This window comes from Hypanus sabinus, chromosome 12 (genome assembly GCF_030144855.1).
Source record: "Hypanus sabinus isolate sHypSab1 chromosome 12, sHypSab1.hap1, whole genome shotgun sequence".
Taxonomy (NCBI): domain Eukaryota; kingdom Metazoa; phylum Chordata; class Chondrichthyes; order Myliobatiformes; family Dasyatidae; genus Hypanus; species Hypanus sabinus.
Window position 1 is genome coordinate 71,535,401 of NC_082717.1, and position 18,550 is coordinate 71,553,950.

Genomic DNA, 18,550 nt, shown 5'->3' on the forward strand with positions numbered 1-18,550 from the left:
GAGAGAGAGAGAGAGAGAGAGAGAGAGACTGCCACTTCATATAATCCATACATGGATTTTGTTGGAATATCCTGTGGGACCACTGTTGTTGACCCTTACCTGGATTTGGGGGTGTTATGTGGTAAGAAAGGATATTTTGTGACTGTCACCTTATTTCTACGTGGATTTCAGAACAACTCAATGGATAAGATCTTTGGTACTGTTATCTTGTTTGGAATCTGTGGATTTCTTCGTAATTGCCTTCTCTCTACATTTTAACATGGATTTACACATCTCGCCCATCATTTATTCCATGGATTATTGAACTTTTCTGCTTTGCCATCTGAATCTTAAGACTTAAATGATTGTTCCTAAACTTGATTGTTTGGGAGCCACACACACACACACACACACACACACACACACGCAATACACGGTTAACTTCTGTTTATTTTGTTTAATTCTCTATATTTTGAGTAGATACAAATAAAGATAGTGGTTTTAGCATTAAAACCTGACAGTTTGTGACCTATTGCTGCTGGTACATAACATCAGCTTCTTGGTCTTACTGACATTGAGCAAGAATCAGAATCAGGCTTAATATCACCAGCATCTGTTGTGAAATCTGTAAACTTTGTGGCATCAGTACCATGCAATACATGATAATATAGAAAAAAAGTCACAGTAATATATATGTATATTAAATAGTTAACTTAAAAATAGTGCAAAAACAGAAAATAATATTGAAAAAGTGAGATAGTACTCACAGATTCAATGTCCATTTAGAAATCAGATCGCAAAGGGGAAGAAGCTGAGTGTGTGCCTTTAGGCTTCTGTATCTCCTTCCTGACGGTAATAATGAAAAGAGGGAATGATTTGGGTGATGGGGATCCTTAATAATGGATGTCACCTTTCTGAGGCACCAGTCCTTGAAGATGTTGGGTACTACAGAGGTTAGTACCCAAGATAGAGCTGACTAGCTTTGTAACTTTTTGTAGCTTCCTTCAAACCTATGCAGTAGCACCCCCCCCCCCCACCCAACACCAGAGAATTATACAGCCTGTCAGAAAGCTCTCCATGGTACATTTGTAGAAGTTTGAGTGTTTTAGGTGACAGGCAAAATCTCTTCCAACTCCGAATGAAATATAGCCGCAGTCTTGCCTTCTGTATAGCTGCATCGATATGTTGGTACTAGGTTTGATCCTCAAAAGATATGACATGCAGAAGCTTGAAATAGCTCACTGTCTCCACTTCTGATCCCTTCCTCTATGAGGCTCGGTTCGTGTTCTCTTGTCTTACCCTTCCTGAAGTCCACAATCAGCTCTTTGGTCTACTGACATTGAGTGAAATATTGTTGCTGCAACACCACTCAACTAAATGGTATATCTCGCTCTTGTATGCCCTCTCATGTACATCTGAGATTCTACCATCAATGGTTGCATCATCAGCAAATTTACAGATAGCATTAGAGCTATACCTAGCCACACAGTCATGGTTATAAAGACAGTAGAGCAGTGGGCTAAGTAGACATTTTGAGATATGCCAGTATTGAGTGTCAGCAAGGAGATATTATTCCTAATCTGCACAGATTGTGATCTTCTGGTCAGGAAAATAAGAAACCAATTGTAAAGAGAGGTACAAAGGCACAGGTTCTGTAGCTTATCAATCAGGACTGTGGGAATTACGGTGTTAAACACTGAGTAATAGTCAACAAACAGCACTCTGACAAGACGTTTGTATTGCCCAGGTGAGTTAGAGGTGTGTAAAAAGCCATTGTGATTACAGCTGCCACAGACCTATTGTGGCAACAGGCAAGCTGCAGTGGGTCTGGGTCCTTGCTGAGGCAGGAGTTGATTCTAGCCATAATCAAACTCTCAAAGCATTTTATCACTGGACAAAGTCATTAAGGCAGCTCATGCTACTCACACCATTCAGTGTTGTTGTTACGGCGCCACTCAGACAGGTTTTCGATTTCCCTCCTCTGTGCTGATTCATCACCACTTTTGATTTGGCCTATGAAAGTTGTGTTGCCAGCTCACGTTGAATATAGCATTGGAACTATGCTTAGCCACACAGTTGTATGTGTAAATCAGGAGGCTAAGCACATAGCCTTGTGATGCACCTGTGCTGATGGAGATCGTGGAGAAGATGTTGTTATCAATCCAAACTGAATGGAGTCCGCAAGTCAGGAAATCAAGGTTCCAATTGCACAAGGAGATACTGAGCCTGAAGTCCAGAAGCTTATTGAGTCGAGTTGAGGGGATGATAATATTAAATGATGAGCTAGCTCTAGATGATAAAGAGCATCCTAATGTATGCATCTTTGCTGTTCAGATGTTCCATGGCTGAGTGAGGAGCTAATGAGATGGCATCTGCATGATGGCATGCGGGAGTGATACGTTTAATTGCCAACCTCCCAAAACACTTCATTACCATGAATGTAAGTGCTACTGGATGGTAGTGATTGAGGTAGGTTACCATGTTCTTCTTGGGCACTGGTGTAATTGAAGCCTGCTTAAAGCAGGTGGGTACCTCATACTGCTGAAGCAAGAAATTAAAAATCTCAGTGAACCCTCCAGCCAATTGATCAGCATAGGTCTTTAAGTACTTGGTAGTGCTGCATAAATCTCCACTGGGATGATTCACACTGCTTGGTGCTCGAAGTAGATTCATACCAATATGTTGTACATTCCCTTTAAATTCAAAACCCTCAAATTTTAATTGTAAGGAAGTCACTGCTCCATAGCAATGAGTGAACCACCACCTTGGAATTGTTAGTGGAAACTGTGTTACTCCATCTTCTGAAAAATAGTCTTCAGTCTGGTCAGTAAACCCTGAAGAGCCATTGTCTTTATTTTAGTGGTTGAAGTCACAATCTTTGAGACTTCATGGTTTAATATTTCTGGTGCATGAATCAAAATCCTTAATCAAGAAGTAGCTCAGATTCTCTCAGAGGGACACAGAGCGGGATGGATGGATGGGTACAAAGCTTGGGTTCAAAATCAATGTAAAGTTCTTGTCAAAGTACATCTATGTCACCATATACAACCCTGAGATTTAATTTTTTCAGCCATACACAATAAATCCAAGAACCATAATAGAATCAATGAAAGACTGCACCAACAGGGCAGACAAGTGTGCAAAAGACAACAAACTGTGCAAATACAAAAAGAAAGGAAAAAATAACAATAATAAATAAGCAATACACTTCAAGAATATGAGATGAAGAGTCTTTGAAAGTGAGCCCATAGGTTAATGGGAACAGTTCAGTGATGGGGCAAGTGAAGTTATCCCCTCTAGTTCAGGAACCTGATGGTTGAGGGGTAATAACTGTTCCTAAAGCTGATGCAGTGAGTTCTGAGGTTCCGGTACCTTCTTCCTGATGGCAGCAGCAAGAAGAGAGCATGACCTGGGTGGTAATGGATGCTGCCTTCCTGCAACAACACTCCATGTAGATGTGTTCATTGGTGGGGATAGCTTTACCTCTGATGGACTGGGCTGTATCCAGTACTTTTTCCATTCCAGGGTTGACCTATGGATAAGCAATCTGCAGTTTTTTATGGCTATTCAGTGACTTCATGGAAAATATTACCTGTTTTATATAGAGCCTTTCATGCAGTAAAACATTCCAAGATATTTCACACGAGAGTTAATAAAATAGCATTATCAATTCTTGTGTTATATCAGTTCAGATGGTAAAGTGCTGCAGCAAAGAGATGTCTGGAATGTGGAAGGAGATTAAACATGTTTAGAGAGGGAACCACACACAAGTAACTGAAAAAGCTGATGGTCTAATTTAAAATAACTAAAATCTGAATGGTACAAAAGACAAATTGATTGGAGGGTCTGCTTAGAGATGAGACTCATATTTATTGACAAGTCATAAGAAAAGTTTAAAGGTAGCCTAATTAGAAATAACAGTGAGATATGTAGATGGGATTACATAAAAGAGGACAAAAGGTAACTCCTGCAGAATATGAACACCAGATTGAACTGATTGAGCTAAACACACCATGACTGTAATGTAAAGAATGTCACTGCCATCAGCATATTTATCCATGGCACAGAAATGATGTTCTCGCAGAAGGTACAATATTCATGAAATTTGGAATCAAGGACTACTTAAAGTCTGCATTTCCTCATGTCATCTACAGGTTTCCCCCGCTATCCAAAGGTAGAGCGTTCCTATCAAATCTTTCGTAAGCCAAAATGTCGTAAAGGGAAGAAGCAATTATCATTAATTTATATGGGAAAAATTTTTGAGCATTCCCAAACCCAAAAAAAATAAACTACCATATCTTTCCAAATAACACATAAAACCTAAAATAACACGAACATATAGTAAAAGCAGGAATGATATGATAAATATACAGCCTATATAAAGAAGAAATATTGTATATACAGTGTAGTTTCACTTATCAGAATGGGGAAGACAGCAAGCCAAAATCGATTTGGAGAAAAAAAACATCGGCACATACACACATGCACACACAAGGCCTAACTGTCATGGCAGTCTTTCTTGGGGTAAACACACGTATAAAGCAGGCGTCTTTTTTCGCATAAAAGTGAAACTCCTCTTTGGTTAGCGAAAACAGGTACTAATGTAGGTCTTTAGTAACAGCGAGCTGTTGTAAAGCGAACGTTCGAAAAACGGAGGCCACCTGTACACACTTAAGTGGAATAGCACAGAGATGCACAAGTAGTCATTCTTCTGGTTTTAGTTAATAATGAGCAAAATACTTCTAATCTATTTGGGTAAAAATAAAGAGATGTTTGTCTTTTTAAATCATTTTCTTTTCCTTTCAGCAATTTGATACATTTTTGGAAGCATACACCACCGAAATGGGCATTTTTCCCTTCTTGTTTATGCTGATCATTATGCCGATCTATGCTAATCCTATTTACCCACATTGGACCTGCAGCCCTCCACATCTTTCCTAACCAGGTACCTGTTCAAATACCTTTTAAATGTTGTTTGTATCCACCTCTTCTCATACCTTATTCTAGGTATTTACCAAATACTATGTGAAAAATTTCTCTCAAATCTACTTTAAAGTTCTCCCCTCTCAAATTAAACTTGCGCCCTGGGAAGATTATTCTGACCGTCTACGTCCCTCTTTAGAAACCTTTATACAAGTCTATACAATCTCTCCTTACCACTACCGCCCTGCATTACAGACAACACCTTGTTGTATTCCTTCAGCTTTGACTCTTTTGCTACCAGATCATTCCTCTGGTATGTCAAACAGAATTTTTCACAATGCAGTTTAACATTCAGGTGTTTTTTCATATTTCGTAGGAATGCAAATGATATTGCCAGCATTATAAACCACAAGGAGAATTAATGAAAATAATCAGTTTATAATTATGGCAGAGAAGAGTAAATGCTGAAATTACAGCTTTTTTGGAAAGAACATTGATCAGAAAGAAAACTTACTAGTATCTTCCTTCACTGGAGAATATTCATCATGTTCTTTACTCTCCAGCTTTTCTTTCAAATATATCTCTGTTGCAAAAAATACATGAAAAAATATTTCAAGATAGGTGCACAGAATAGCTTGTTTTAAGAACTTTAAACTGATAAAAGGCATAACTGATTCCAGCAATAACTCAAATATAGTTCTGTGGTGCATAATGAATGTGGAAGTTCCAACAATTTTCATTTTTAAATTGTGCCTGGAAAGTCACATATAAACATATTCAAAGTATCTATGTGTCTGTCCACGTTGTCTGCAGGTTCAAAACGTTTGCTTCTCGGGTTAAGAAAGTGTTTAAAAACTGAAGTGTTTACATTAGAAAAATAATTTTGCTCTGTCAACTTTTTTCTTAAGTTTACAGAGCACCGTACCCAAACTTTGCTGAATAAATGCTTTGTAACATCCATCCACAGATAGAGGTGCACATGTACATATCCAGCTTTATTAGAGAACTCTTGGACAACATCAGTGGTGTGGAGAGGGAAGACTCACTGCATGGGGAAACTGCCAGTCTTCCATACAACCCTGCGCCCTGCGGAGGACACTGAAGCAAGACTTTCCAGGAGCAGATCCATGGTCTCACATGACTAACAGATGCCTCACATTAGAGAACTACGGAGATTCCAAACTCATCAGGCCAGGCAGCACCAGTGGAAAAAAAAAGCACAGTACAGTTGACGTTTCAAGCCAAACCCTTAGGCAGCACTGGAGAAAAAAAGCCTAGGAGTAAATTTAAAAGGTGGGGGGAGGGGAGAGAGAAACACAAGGTGATGGGTGAAACTTGAAGGGGGAGGGATGAAGTAGAGCTGAGAAGTTGATTGGTAAAAGAGACAGAAGGCCATGGAAGAAAGAAAATGGAGTAAGGAGCACCACAGGGAGGTGATGGATGGGCAAGGAGATAACGTGAGAGAGGGAAAGGGGTATGGAAAACGGTGAAGGGGGAGGAGGGTCATTACCGGGAGTTTGAGAAATCGATGTTCATGCCATCAGGTTGGAGGCTACCCAAATAGAATATAAGGTGTTGCTTCTCCAACCTAAGTGTGGCCTCATCACGACAGTGGAGGAGGTCATGGATGGGCATATTGGAATGGGAATGGGAAGTGGAATTAAAATTGAGTGGCCACTGGGAGATCCTGCTTGTTCTGGCAGATGGAGTGTTTGGTGAAGCAGTCTCCCAATCTACATCGTGTCCACGGGGAGCAACGGACACAGTAAATGACCCCAACAGAGTCACAGGTGAAGTGTCACCTCACCTGGAAGGACTGTTTAGGGCCCTGAATGATAGTGAAGGAGGTGGTGGAGGTGGCGCAGGTGCAGATGTAGCACTTGTTCCACTTGCAGGGATAAGTGCCAGGAGGGAGATCACTGGGGAGGGATGAAAGGACAAGGGTGTCGCATAGGGAGCGATCGCTGTGGAAAACAGACAGTGGGGAGGGTGGGGAAGATGTGCTTGGTGCTGGGATCCTGTTGGAGATGGCGTATGTTTTGGAGAATTATGTGCTGGGTGCAGAGACTGGTGGGTTGGTTAAGTGAGGACAAGAGGAACCCTATCCCTGGTAGGGTGGTGGGAGGATGGGGTAAGAGTAGACGTGCGTGAAATGGAAGCAATGCAGTTGAGGACAGCATTGATGTTGGAAAAAGGGAAGTTCCTTTCTTTGAAAAAGGAGGACATCTCCTTCGTTCTAGAATGAAAGCCTCATGTATATCGGTGAGACCCAGCATAGGTTGGGAGACCACTTCACCAAGCATCTACGTTCCTTGCGCCAGAACAAGTGGGATATCCCAGAGGCCACCTGTTTTAATTCCATTTCCCATTCTGATATATTGTGATGAGGCCACACTTAGGTCGGAAGAACAAAACCTTACATTCTGCTTTGGTCGCCTCCAACCTGATGGTATGAACATCGATTTCTCAAATTTCCAATAATGCCCCCCACCCAGCTCCCCCCCCCCTTCATTTCCCATCCATTTTTCCCTCTCTCACTTCATCTCCTTGCCCGCCCATTGCCTCTCTCTGGTGTTTCTTCCCCCTTTTTCTTTCTCCCATGGCCTTCTTTTTCTTTTACCAATCAACTTCCCAGCTCTTTACTTCATTCCTCCCACCTCTCTCTCCTCCCCCTAACTTTTAAATATGCTCCTCAGCTTTTTTCTCCAGTCCTGCTGAATGGTTTTGGTCTGAAATATCAACTGTACTTTTTTTCCCCATAGATGCTGCCTGGCCTGCTGAGTTCCTCCAGCATTTTGTGTGTTGCTCAGATTTTCAGCATCTGCAGATTCTCTCCTGTTTGTGACAAAGATTGCAAAAATTGTTTTCTATGAATATTTCAATTATTTGCTTTAGCTCTTTGACATTTCCATCAAGACATTCAACTTTCATTTTCACATGTCAGGCTTTCATTCATGATATTTCTCATAATTCTCTAGAAGGGTTTAGTGTAAGGGGAAGAGAAATGCTGCATGTGTTAAAATCCATAGAGGTCTGACCAGAAGGAGAACTTTAAATAGATTATCATCTACTCACTGCAATCCTGTTCTCCAACTACATGAGAATATCACTTTAAGTATTTGGAGTTCTACATATTTTCCTGTTTTGCACACGTGTAAAGCTTTCTGCATCAGGAAAGTACTAGCACAATGGGATTCTCATAATGTTTATGCAAAATTTGACTTCTGCTGCAATGGAAAAAGAAAGTTGCTCCGAACTAAGCTTTAAAATATCGATACATAATATCACTGCTAGCTTTAGGGCATCAGAAATAGAGAGGACAAAGTTGGGCTCCAAAGCCTATTTGCAGGATATAGATTTACCATAAGGCAGAACAGAAAACTGTAGATGGGCAAGGAACTAAAAATCAGAACTTGCAGGATTGGAGAAGACTTACATTTTGATAACCATAATACTAAGCATAAGATATATACAGTAAGGCAACTAAATTCATAAGAATTTTGATCAGTTAACTTGTGGTGTCACCAGGTAGAGAAATGAACACAGATATAAAGGCAATGGGAGCCTTTATATTGGGGGTTTGACCCTAACACAAATTTCCTTATTCATTTTTGTTACCTGCTTGTAATGCTTTCTTACTATCTAATTTTGGTTACCAGTTCTTGGTATATTAAAGGTTGGGAAAGGGACCCTGGGGGATGTGAAATTAAGTCAGAAAGCAGCTTTGTTGCTCTACTGTCAATCTCAAGGCTTCAGGAACAAAACAGTGAGGAAGTTGTTCCTGGTGGCAATGGTGTGCACTCTAAAACATAGACTAAGCAATCATCATCTATCCTAATAAAAGTAATCTATATTCACCTTATTTAAACCGTCAACTAAAAACGTACAGAATGGAAGCTTTTTCTTCTTTATTATTCTTCTGCCCTCTGCATATAAATGATTTTTTTTTTGGTTTTGCAGCAACAATAGGATTTAAAATCTTGCACATGAAAGAAACACGGGATGAACTGGACTCCATTCCTCCAGTTTCAGTTTCTGCGATGGATGACTTGTTCGTCTGCATTGTGGTACTGAGTGTTTTTAGTTTATAGGAACCATACCCTTGTTTTGGTAATTCTTTGTGTTTTATGCTTAGGATATGCTTTGTGATTTGGAAGTATTTAAGATAGAAACCCTTAGAGCTTAAATGCATTTTAAGAGTGTTGTTTGGATTGCAGTGTGCCTCACTAAAAATAAAAGAACTATGTTTTAAAGAAAATACATAAAATGCTGGAGAAACTCAGCACATCAGGCAACATCCATAGAAATGAACAAAACAAAAATCAATGTTTCAAGCAGAGACCCTTAATTGTTGCTGTGTTTTAAACTACTCTTTTTTGTTGGAAGTATCTTCTCTTTGGTAGGGAGAGGAGACTCACAACATGAAAAGTGGGTATTAGCAACTAAACTTGCCATGGAGGGCAAACAGGGAAGTGAACAAGTCTTTGAAGATTGGATAGTTACAGTATTATTTCTGTTCAGTGGGAATACTCATGGAATTTATATCTGATAGGGCTTAAGAGCTTTGTTTGAGTTTAGAACTTCATTGTCAGCAAACCCAATGCCATCTCACTGGTGTCTGGATCCTTCTCAATTTTAATCCCTTCTCCATTTGTGCCTTCAACCAACTGGAATTCCTCCATAAACCCCTCTTTCTGCTCATCTGCATTTTCCAAGAATACTTCTCTTCAACCATCTGGTTTTGAAACCAATCTGCACAACACTACCATCAGTATAGCAACATTTTGACCACTTTGACTACAATAGACTTTTTAAAAATTATTCTAAATGTATTCTTTTTGTACAATATTGTATAATTTATATTTAGTTTATGTTTTTCTTGGGAACATGTTTCTAATATTATGTGTCTATGATGTGGCTCCAAGTGAGATTTTCATGTTACCTGCCATACATGCACTTGGGATATGACAGGAAGCTCGACTTCACCTTTCATCCTTAAAACCCTTGCCATGTATCAAGTGTATACTTCTCCTTTGTGGTCTGGTGTCAGATTTCATTTACTAGTCAACCCTGATGAACACTTGAGAAGATGTTATATAAAGGCACTTGGAAATAAAACCACCCAACCCAAATAAAACAAAACCAAATCACAAAAGGTTCTGCAGATGCTGAAAATGCTTGAGAAACTCAGCAGGTCAGGCAGCATCTATGAAAATAAATAAATAGTCAATGGCTTGGACTGAGACCCTTCTTCATGTCCTGAATGAGTTCCTCCAGCATTTTGTGGGTGTTAGAACAAAACTTGCTTTCCTCTAGTTGGTCTGTGTCTAATCATGAAATTATAGATATCAGCTGAAGAAAGCAGACAGAGCACTGGATGGCGCTCGTGTTTTCCTGTCGTATTATACTTATGCCTTAACAACTCAAATACTTAACTACAAACAAATAGAATTAGGAATAGGAATACACTCATATCAACAATTCGGGAGTACATTGAAAGAGATTGGACATAACTATACATCTGTAATCGGAAAAGAAAGAGGACTCAGAAAAATTACAAATCACCAGGGAAGTGATACTGAGCAAACTGTTGGAGTTTTAAACTGTTAAATTAGATCCTGAAGGACTGCATCCTTGATTCTTTTACAAATTGGCTAACGATAGAGTGATTGCCTTGTTTTGTTTTAACTTTCCCTCAAGTCTTTGGATTCAGAGAAAATACCAAGGAATGTGGAAAAAAAAAACTACTTGATTCAAAAAAGGAGCAGGAAACTACATTTAGCTATAGTAGAGAAAATACTTGAAGCCATTATAGAAGAAATTACAGCAGAATAGTTAGAAATCAAAGTAATAAAAACATGGTTTTTTGGAAAAGAAATCATGTGTAACTAATTCACTGGAGTCCTTGGAAGATGTGATACATACTGTTGATAAAGGAAAATTAGAGGTGGATGAGACATGATAGTACTCACAATCTAGAGGAATCTGGGTGCTGGAGTTGGTTATTCCAAGAGTCAGCTTTTGGGTTCCAGTTTTTCTCCACAAAATGTATTAACTGTTGGATCAAATGTCAGGTTTCTACATTTGTTTCTTTAAGGTAAAGAACTGGATGGAATTGAATATGGAAGAGAATGTAAGGAGGCAAATGAGTGGGTGAAAACATAGCAGATTTTAACATAATATCAGGAAAAAAATGAGTTATCTGCTTGGGTGCCACAGTTGAAAGCTTGAGTACTTGATAAGTGGTATGAGATTTCATAGGGTCTTAGATGTTTAGTCTGGCTTATTATTACTGTCACATTTACCAAGATACAATGAAAATGTTGTCACACCTACTGTTCATATAGATGAAGTCATTACAAAATGCATTGAGTTAATATAAGGTAAACAATGCTCATGCAGAACAAAGTCCAACAGCTACTGACATAAGGTTTAAGTTCAAAGTTTCGAGTACATTTGTTATCTAAGTATATATATAGTAACATATACAACCTGGAGATACATTTTTTGTAGGCATTTACCAGAAAAAAGAAATGCAGCTATATTTTATTAAAAATCTATCCCTAAACAAAGACCAACAAACACCAATGGCAAATAAAAATAATACCGAGAATGAGGTGTAAAGAATACTTGAAAGTGAGTCATTGGTCATCAAATCAGTTCAGAGTATTGGTAAGTGAAGTTAAATGAAGTTTGCACTCAGGAGCCAAATAGTTGTAGGAAAATAATTCTTCCTGGATCCGGTGAGAAGAGATCATGGCCTAGGTGGTGTGGGTCCTTGATGATGGAAATTGCTTCCAGATGTCATCACTCCATATAAATGTACTCAAAGGTGGGAGGACTTATTCTGTGATGCACTGAGCTGTATCCACCACTCTCCATTTCTGGCTATTGGTGGTCCTATACCAGGCCATAACAAAACCATTTGGGATACCCTCCATTGTACATCTATAGAAGCTTGTCAAAAATTTTTGGTGTCATGCTTAATCTATACAAACTTAAAATAAAGTACAGGGAATTTAAAGCTACTGGCCTTCTCCATCTCTGCTTCCCTAATGAAAACAGGCTCTTGGACCTCTGACTTCCTTCTCCTGTAGTCAATAATCAGCACTTTGATTTTGCTGACATTGGGTGACAGGTTGTTGTTGTGGCACAACTCAAACAGATTTTCAATCTCCATTCTATATGCCGATTTGTCACTACCTTTGATTTGGCCAACAACAGTGATGATATCAGCAAAGTTAAATATGGCATTGGAGCTGCACTTAGCAATACAATCATAATTAAAGCAGCGGTTTAAGCACACAGCACCTGTGCTGATGGTGCATGTGAAGGAGATAGTGTTGCCAATCCGTACTAACTGGTGTCTGCCAGTGAGGACATCGAGGATCTAGTCACACAACAGAGGTACCAGGGCCCAGAAGTTGGAGCTTAGTGCTAATTATCAAGGGGTTGACAGTGTTGAATGCTGAGCTGTAGTCAACGAAGAGCAACTTCATTATCCAGGTATTTCAGAGCTGACCGAAGAGCCAATGAAGTGGCATCTGCAGTTGACTTGTTGTGACAGTAGACAAATTGCAGGAGACCCAGATCACTCCACAGGCATGACCAACCTCTTGATGGATGGATGTGCTACTGGACGGATATTCATTGAGGTCGGTTACCACGTTCTTCCTGTGCATGATTGATGCCTGCTTGAAGCAGATGGGCACTTCAGACTGTTGAAGTGAAAGTTGAAGCAAACTGTAAAAACTTCAGCCAGTTGATTAGTACAGGTCTTCAGTACTCAGCCAGATATGTCATCTGGGTCAGATGCCTTCACCCACCTGAAAGATGCTCAGACGCTGGCCTCAGAGACAGGAATCACAGGTTGCCAGGGTTTGTAGAGGTTCGTGAAGGTGCCTCCTTGTACTGTCGATCAAAGCAAGCATAAAAAGGCGTTGTGTTCATCTGGGAGTGAAACATTGCTTGGTTTTATTTTGTAGAAGGAGATGTCATCCAAGTCTCTTACCCACGCCACCAATACAGCCCCTAACAGATCGTGGATCTCATGATTCATCCAGCTTCTGGTGGGGCAAAACTGAGATCTTGTGGGGACAGCGAAATGCAAAAGTACAGTGTAGGTAAGTGCTAAAGTGCAATATCACAACAGGATAGATTGTGAGGTCAAGAGTCCATCTTATCATACAAGAGGCCCTTTCAATAGTCTAATAACAGTAGGGTAGAAACTGTCCTTGAACCTGGTGGTTTGTGCATTCAGGCTTGTACAAGTCACTGAAGGGCAACGAGCAAATGTTAGAAGCAATTCAGAAGGCAAACACCATGTTAGTGTTTATGACAGTAGGGAAGGCTCACTGCAAATTCTATTGGCCTTGGCGAAATCAAACATGAAATTCTGTGCATTTTCATGACCAAGGACAGATATTCTTGCCACAGAGGGAGTGTCGTGAAGATTTACTAACCACTTCTTGATTGCTTAATATAATCAGAGTCCTAGAGTAATACAGCACAGAAACAGGCCCAACAGATCCACACTGACCACAGCATCCTCCTTGTCAGTCCCAGTTGCCAACTTTCAGCCCATAATTCTCTAAGCCCCTGCCCTCCATGTACCTGCCCAAATACCTCTTGAATGTTGCAATTCTACCTGCCTCGACATCTCCTCTGTTAGTCCATTCCAAAAGCATGTACCTGCCCAAATACCTCTTGAATGCTGCAATTCTACCTGCCTCGACATCTCCTCTGTTAGTCCATTCCAAAAGCTCAATATAAACTTACCTGGCAGTCTCTTTTAAATTTCTATCCTCTTATCTTGTATCCATGCCCTCAAATCTTGGACTTCCCAACCCAGGAGAAAAGACTATTACCATTCATCTTATCTATACCCCTCATGATTTTATGAAGTTCAATGAGGTCATCTCTCATGCTTCCACACTCCAAGGAACAAAGATCTAACATGGCCAACTTCTCCCCACAACTCAGAATCTCCAGTCCAGGCAGTATCCTCCAAGCCTTGACTGATGAAAGCCAGCATGCTAAACATCTTCATCATCACCCTGTCTCCTTGCGTGGCCATTTTCAGTGAACTCTGCACAAGTACTACCAGGTGCCTCTGTTCCACAACACTCATCACTACTTTATTATTCCCTGTATAAGTTCAACCTGGTTTCAATAGCCAAAATGTTCATCTACATTGAAAACGACTTGCATTCCTCAGCTCATCTCCTTAATTGATCATTATAACCTGCTTCCCTATCAACAAGACTCGCTAATTTAGGTTTGATGTAGAGGAGAGGTCAAAGAGATTATGGACTGCATTCTCAAGGAGTTAAGAATGAGGGATGTATTGAAACTGTACTAAATTCTTGAAGTATTTTAACAGGTGATAAAGGGAAGATATTTCTCCTGGCTGAAGAGTCCAGGACCAGAGGGTACAATGTCAGAGTAAGGGGTAGGCCATTTGCCACTGAGATGAGAAGAAGTGGTGATTCTTTAGAATTCTCGAACACTGAGGCAAGTTGTGTTCACTCAGAAACATAGATGAATAAACGTCTGGCCATTGTGGAAATCAAAGACAATGGGCTGGAAAGTGGCACTGAGGAGGAAGCTCAGCCATGAATAACTTCAAGGACCATTGCTCCTGCTCCTATAAAATATGTAAATATAACTTAATCAAAATTACCAGAAAAGATTATTTATCTGATGCTCAATCTAATATTTGACACGGTGTGACCACTTACACCAGGATAAAGACCTTCTCCATGAAATATTCAGTGTTGTTTGCTTAATTTTTTTAATATAAATTCCTGTGGAACCAAGCTTCCATTTGGCTGTCATACACATTCATCACTAGCTGTCACCATTGTCATGAACAAACTCTGCTTGCTTTATCTGAGCTATGTTGGAATCCTGCCCAGACTGATGACAATGAGAAGTTGAAATTTCACTCAATACTCAATGTCATTCAATACTGTATGTCATTAGCAACCAAATGAAAATGCCATTACTCCTAAATGATACAAGTGAAAGGTCCAATTTACATTTTGGGCATCCTTCGACAATTGGTGCCTGGATCAAGTTGTGGTCACTTAATTAATCATTTTCATTAAAAGTAAATGTTTTTAATAAAGTAAATGTCAATATAAGGGAGTAATTCGCTGGTTGCATGTTGAATAAGGAATCAGGGTAGTGTAGGTAAAGAGATACTTTGATCCAACAGCTTAAGCAAGCTAAACTCCTAATTGGTGAGTTGATTTACAATTTTTTTTAAGAATACAGTATGTTTGCTCTAGTCATTTCTGCACTCAGCTGTTAATGAATTTATTATACTGAGAGTCTAGTCAAAAGTTAAAGCTTAAAGACAGACGAAAATGACAGTAATACAGGTTTCAGTTAAAAGTCACTTACTTTTCACATCTTCACTCCAAACAGAAATTTCCTTCAAATGTACAACTCCATCATCATAAGAATCTGTAATGGGTTGGAAAAAATACTGTAATTTACAGAAATTAAATAGACTAAATATTAATAAAGTTCAAAATGTAAGTTTAACTTGGGAGTATTAACTCATTAAAAGCAATTTTCCTATATAAACAAAAATTCACCACCTTTTCTAAAACTTGTGTTTATGTAATTAGCCAGTACTTGGTGGAATGATCTGGGTGATGTTAATGACATGGCACAGATGTAAATGCTGGTTTAATAGTCACAGTTTTGCAGTTGGGGAAGTTATTGGTGGAGGAAGGGAGCAGCTGGAATGCATGGGACAAACAACTGCCTCAGTCACATTTATCCTCTGAAGGTCTTTGTTCAAATTTGTCCACGTGATCTCCCTTTTAATTCTATACTCCTCAATTACCCCAACCTCAAACAAGTCCACTTTGTGAAAGAACTGACAGAAGTAAATTTAGCATTTGCTGTGAAGAAAAGCAATGAGATTACATGCATCATCCGATATCCAGAAAGCAATAAAAGAACAAGTCTTTACTACAATGTACCATTCCAAGCTGCTTCATAGAAGCATGGTAGATACTTAAGTGAAGAATGAGAAACCAGTAAAGGAATCCAAGTATATTGTTGAGTGAACATCTACAAGAGTGTGAAAGAGCATTCACAGGTGCTGTGTCGCAGGAACATTTGAGAAAGCTGCCCATCTTCAATCAATCCAGTCAATGGCTTTCATCAGAACTGAATTCATAGTTCTCTTCAAAGATCATCCAAATGAAGCATTAGATCTTATTTCTATCTCCAGAGATGATGTCTGATTTGCTACACATTTTTGGTAAATTTTGTTTTTACAGCATCTTTTCTTGGTTTCCAAATGAGATACGTTCTCATTATCCAGCAACTGATGCAAAGTTTAAAATACAAGCACACATAGTACAACATAGCATGAGGTTAATCATTAATCTGTATCAAACTTTTCAAATAGTAACAGCTATTCCCAACTGCCCATTCTTTCCCCATGAATCTGCAATTTTTGCCAACAATATACAATATCCTTTTGTAAAGTATTATTGAATATGTGTGTTCCATCATAATTCATGGAATAATGCATTTGGCCCCAATTTGTATTGGACTTAAACTGTAACAATCCAGCTTTCCCAGAGTGTTGCCAAACTTACTGTATCAATCCCTATTCTCTCTCACTCTCAGAACTGAACAGCACTTGACTTCATCTTCATTTTTACCAGATATTTAAAACATAACTATTAATATAATTTACCTTTTTGACATATCTTTGCAGTCTGTGATATTCTAAATTGATTCTTCCTCCTTCGTAATGGCTTCTTATAGCATACACTAAGTGGTTACTTTATTTGGTATAGGAGTGTACTTCATAAAGTTGCCACAGGAGCAGAACCTAGCTTTCTGCTACTGCTGAGGCCCATTCACTTTAAGGCTCGACATGTTGTGCATCCAGAGACAACATTTTGCACACCACTTTTGTTGTAACACATGATTATCTCCGTTAATGTCACCTTCCTGTCAGTTTGAACCAGTCTGGCCATTTCCTCTGTCCTCTCTCATGAACAAGGCATTTTCACCCGCAGAACCGGATGTCATGGGATGTTTTTCATTTTGCTTTTTGCACCATTCTCTTTACATTTTAGAGACTGTTGTGCATGAAAATCCCAGGAGGTCAGCGCTTCCCGAAATACTCAAACCACCCTGTCTGGCACCAACAATCATTCCACAGCTGAAGTCGCTTGGATCACATTTCTTCCCCATTCTGATGTTTGGTTTGAACCACAACTGAACCTCTTGACCACATCTGCATATATTTATACATTGAGCTGCTGCCACATGATTAGCTGATTAGATATCTACATTATAACAAGCAGGAGTACCTAATAAAGTGGCCACTGAGTGTAAATATCATTCAAGGGACTGACCTTTGTGAAATATAAGGGCAAGCCCTTCTCCATTTTTATAAAGATTCAAGTACTCCACGTTCAATCCAAAATACTTTGCTGTTGGAGTGCAATCACTAATCAGAAACATAATATCTTTGTCCAGAGCAGCTCCCACAAAGATTGAACTGACAATATTTTAATACTGTCATTTCCTAATGATGTACATTAGCCTGGTAGTTATTGACCAGGGACAACTGTCTGCTCAACTTAGAAAAAAATAGGATTGTTTTATATTTGCCCCTAGGTGCAGACAGAACCATATTGTAATTGTAACATTTGAAACACACTAGATAGAAAGGCAATATCTTCACACCATACTCGATCAATAATAATAGATTTATTAATTTATCTTTGCAGATGAGCCTATGATCTTCTGACTCAGAAGGGTACTAACAACTAAGAAACAACCGATAATTGTATATTAAACTAGTTAATTAAGTTGTTCACATTGCACATAATAAATGTGCAATTTAATCTTGGATCTAAAATACAATCTTCTGTAACGAATCATGCCTTTGACTGAAACCACCATTAGAGCAAAGTCCAGTTGAAATATTTGTCACATTCTGCATTGTTTGTAAATTCTTTCCTCCAGAAGCTTCTTGATTTTTACATTTATTAGCAAAAATAGCTAAGGCAAAGGCATCTAGTTTAAGAAACCTGTATCCACACTTAATAAGCACTTTCCTTGATGAACTATTGTATTACTAAAATGTAGGATTGCCAAGTTTTTTCAGTAGCTGTTGTCTTGATGCAACTTGAAAGCAGCTCACTCCCATTTTTACTTATTTGATAAAGGTGAAAATGTTAATCTGTGCAGCAGTTCAACTAGTTTCCTCAAGTGCACTTTATATTCTGGGGAAGCACACCAAAAATCCATTAATGCTTCAAATTTTCAGGCCAGCCTTACTACTATTGGAACAATGATCATTGTTGACAAACATCAGAAAGGATGTTCATAATGGTCTCTGAATAACAATAGGCTAGAGCAGAGGAGGATGATATCTGACCCCTCAGTTGAAAGGGCAAGCTAATAATAATCCTTATAATATCATTGCATTATCAGTAAAATCCCTGTTTATTTAGTTTTCTTGAGAAAACATAGCTTTCACCTTTCAATTAGCTGATGCATTGCAGATTACACCAATTCATGGTATTTATAACCCACTTTGTCTCTACTTCACAGTCCATTGCCTTACACCTGCATTAGCTGGTTAACAATTGTCTGCTAC

General features: G+C 39.1%; 1 protein-coding gene across 4 annotated transcripts in view; it reads right to left on the reverse strand.

Moving 5' to 3' along the window:
- The window catches only part of LOC132403001 (ADP-ribose glycohydrolase MACROD1-like), a 1,163,451-nt gene that overhangs the window by 1,076,408 nt on the left and 68,493 nt on the right, over positions 1–18,550 (reverse strand). For all 4 annotated transcript variants that reach the window (XM_059986201.1, XM_059986200.1, XM_059986202.1 and 1 more), the window contains 2 exons: positions 15,310–15,372; positions 5,417–5,485 (listed from right to left, as the gene is read on the reverse strand). In XM_059986201.1, the coding sequence (XP_059842184.1) occupies positions 5,417–5,485; positions 15,310–15,372 (132 nt within the window). The remainder of the gene's footprint in view (positions 1–5,416; positions 5,486–15,309; positions 15,373–18,550) is intronic.